The 2,173-nt window shown below is 36.4% G+C and overlaps 1 protein-coding gene across 1 annotated transcript; it reads left to right on the forward strand.

Annotated features, from left to right (window-relative positions):
• The first annotated feature begins 709 nt into the window (after positions 1-709).
• On the forward strand, positions 710-1,881 carry LOC123649230 (5-hydroxytryptamine receptor 2A). The gene has a single exon (XM_045567206.1). The coding sequence runs from the start codon at positions 712-714 to the stop codon at positions 1,504-1,506; it is 795 nt and encodes a 264-aa protein (XP_045423162.1). The 5' UTR covers positions 710-711; the 3' UTR covers positions 1,507-1,881.
• The last annotated feature ends 292 nt before the right edge of the window (positions 1,882-2,173 follow it).

The following is a 2,173-nucleotide window of genomic DNA, read 5'->3' on the forward strand; positions in this document are numbered from 1 at the left end:
GTAGTGCACATACACATATATTTTATATGTACATGTAAATGGAAGAAGAAACTATACAAATATAAATTATGGTTGCTCCTGGCTGGTGGAATACATATGATTTTTCTTTATTCAATTATTACATTTTTGTATTTTCCAAATTTCCTAGAGAAAATGTACCATGTTTATAGCTTTATAAAGTTGTTTTTCTATATAAGCAATGCTCATGATATAATGTTAGATGAAAAAAAGTCTTATAGAACTGGATATGAAATAGGACCCCAATCCTGTCTTAAAATGTGTGCATGTGATGTGTGTGTTTATCCAGAATGAACAGCATCGAGGTATTAATGGTGGTCATCTCTGGATGGTGGCATTATTGGGCATTTTCATTATTGTTTCTTTGCCTCTGGGTCTGTTTTCTTCATTAATAAGTACAATGTTATAATCAGAAAAATATGACATGAAAATTTCAAGCTAGATTTATTATAGTTCTTTATAAGTAAAGCACTATCTATGTAGGGCAACATAAAGTATAAGGAACTATATAAAATATACTTATAAAATAGATAAGGAAGTTCTAAGGAATTTTAAATTCTCAATGAAAGTATGTCAAGCTTTTAAATAATGTTGATATACAGTTCTTCGAACAGCCACCATTGTGTTCTTGACTTAATGTACTCAATTCCTTAATAATCATGTTTCATTTTCTGTCCAACTCCAGGTATCTCCATGCCAATACCAGTCTTTGGGCTACAGGATGATTCCAAGGTCTTTAAGGAGGGGAGTTGCTTACTCGCCGATGACAACTTTGTCCTGATTGGCTCTTTTGTGTCATTTTTCATTCCCTTAACCATCATGGTGATCACCTACTTTCTAACTATCAAGTCACTCCAGAAAGAAGCTATTTTGTGTGTGAGTGATGTTGGCACACGGGCCAAATTAGCTTCTTTCAGCTTCCTCCCTCCGAGTTCCCTGTCTTCAGAAAAGCTCTTCCAGAGGTCGATCCACAGGGAGCCGGGGTCCTACGCAGGCAGGAGGACTATGCAGTCCATCAGCAATGAGCAAAAAGCATGCAAGGTGCTAGGCATCGTCTTCTTTCTGTTTGTGGTGATGTGGTGTCCCTTCTTCATCACGAACATAATGGCCGTCATCTGCAAAGAGTCCTGCAACGAGGATGTCATCGGAGCCTTGCTTAATGTGTTCGTTTGGATCGGTTACCTCTCCTCAGCGGTCAACCCACTAGTCTACACACTGTTCAATAAGACCTATAGGTCGGCCTTTTCACGGTATATTCAGTGTCAGTACAAGGAGAACAAAAAACCATTGCAGTTAATTTTAGTGAACACTATACCGGCTTTGGCCTACAAGTCTAGTCAACTCCAAATGGGGCAAAAAAAGAATTCAAAGAAAGATGCCAAGACAGCAGACGATGACTGCTCTATGGTTGCTCTAGGAAAGCAACATGCAGAAGATGCCTCGACAGACAATATCAACACAGTGAACGAAAAGGTTAGCTGCGTGTGATAGGCTAGTTGCCATGGCAACTGTGGAGGGTGCACAGAGTGAGTTTTCACCTATCTGGGAAAAAATAAAATAAAATAAGAAGAATGGAAAAAATTAGGCCAGTCTAGTGGAACCAACAATAATGTCTATATGCCTCATTTTATTCTGTCAATGAAAAGCAGGGTTAAATGCCACAAAATGTGCACTTCGAAAATGTTCTGCCAGCATTTCAGCTGTGAGCTTTATGGTAATTATTTTTAACATTGTAAATGATATGTCTTTAAAATGATTAGCTTTTATTGTGTAATGATGAGGCCCTAAATAAATCTCAATTAATTTCTATTTTCAAATGGAAACTTTGCCTTGCTACTATGTTGCTAATTGACGGCATGGGATTGAGTTGGTTACCTATTGCTGTACATAAAAATAGCTATAAACAGTAAAAAATTTGTTGCATATAATGGGCTTTAAAATAAAGAATTCTCTTTAAAACACACCATGATATATATTTCGAAAGAAAAACAAGACACTAAGGACAGTGCTATAAAATCTGTATTGTTAAGATAATTAAATGAAATACTTGACAATATTTTTCATTGCTGCTTTTCCATGGATGTCATTTTGAAATATTCACAAGGTTGCTGGCCTTTGCTGTATTTCAAGTTAATTCTCAGAAGTGAAAAAGATT

This window comes from Lemur catta, chromosome 13 (assembly GCF_020740605.2).
Source record: "Lemur catta isolate mLemCat1 chromosome 13, mLemCat1.pri, whole genome shotgun sequence".
In the NCBI taxonomy this organism is placed as follows: Eukaryota; Metazoa; Chordata; class Mammalia; order Primates; family Lemuridae; genus Lemur; species Lemur catta.

What these genes read in the sequence shown, in the direction of transcription:
- LOC123649230 (XM_045567206.1), top strand. Translation starts at nt 712, where the DNA reads ATGCCAATACCAGTCTTTGGGCTACAGGATGATTCCAAGGTCTTTAAG.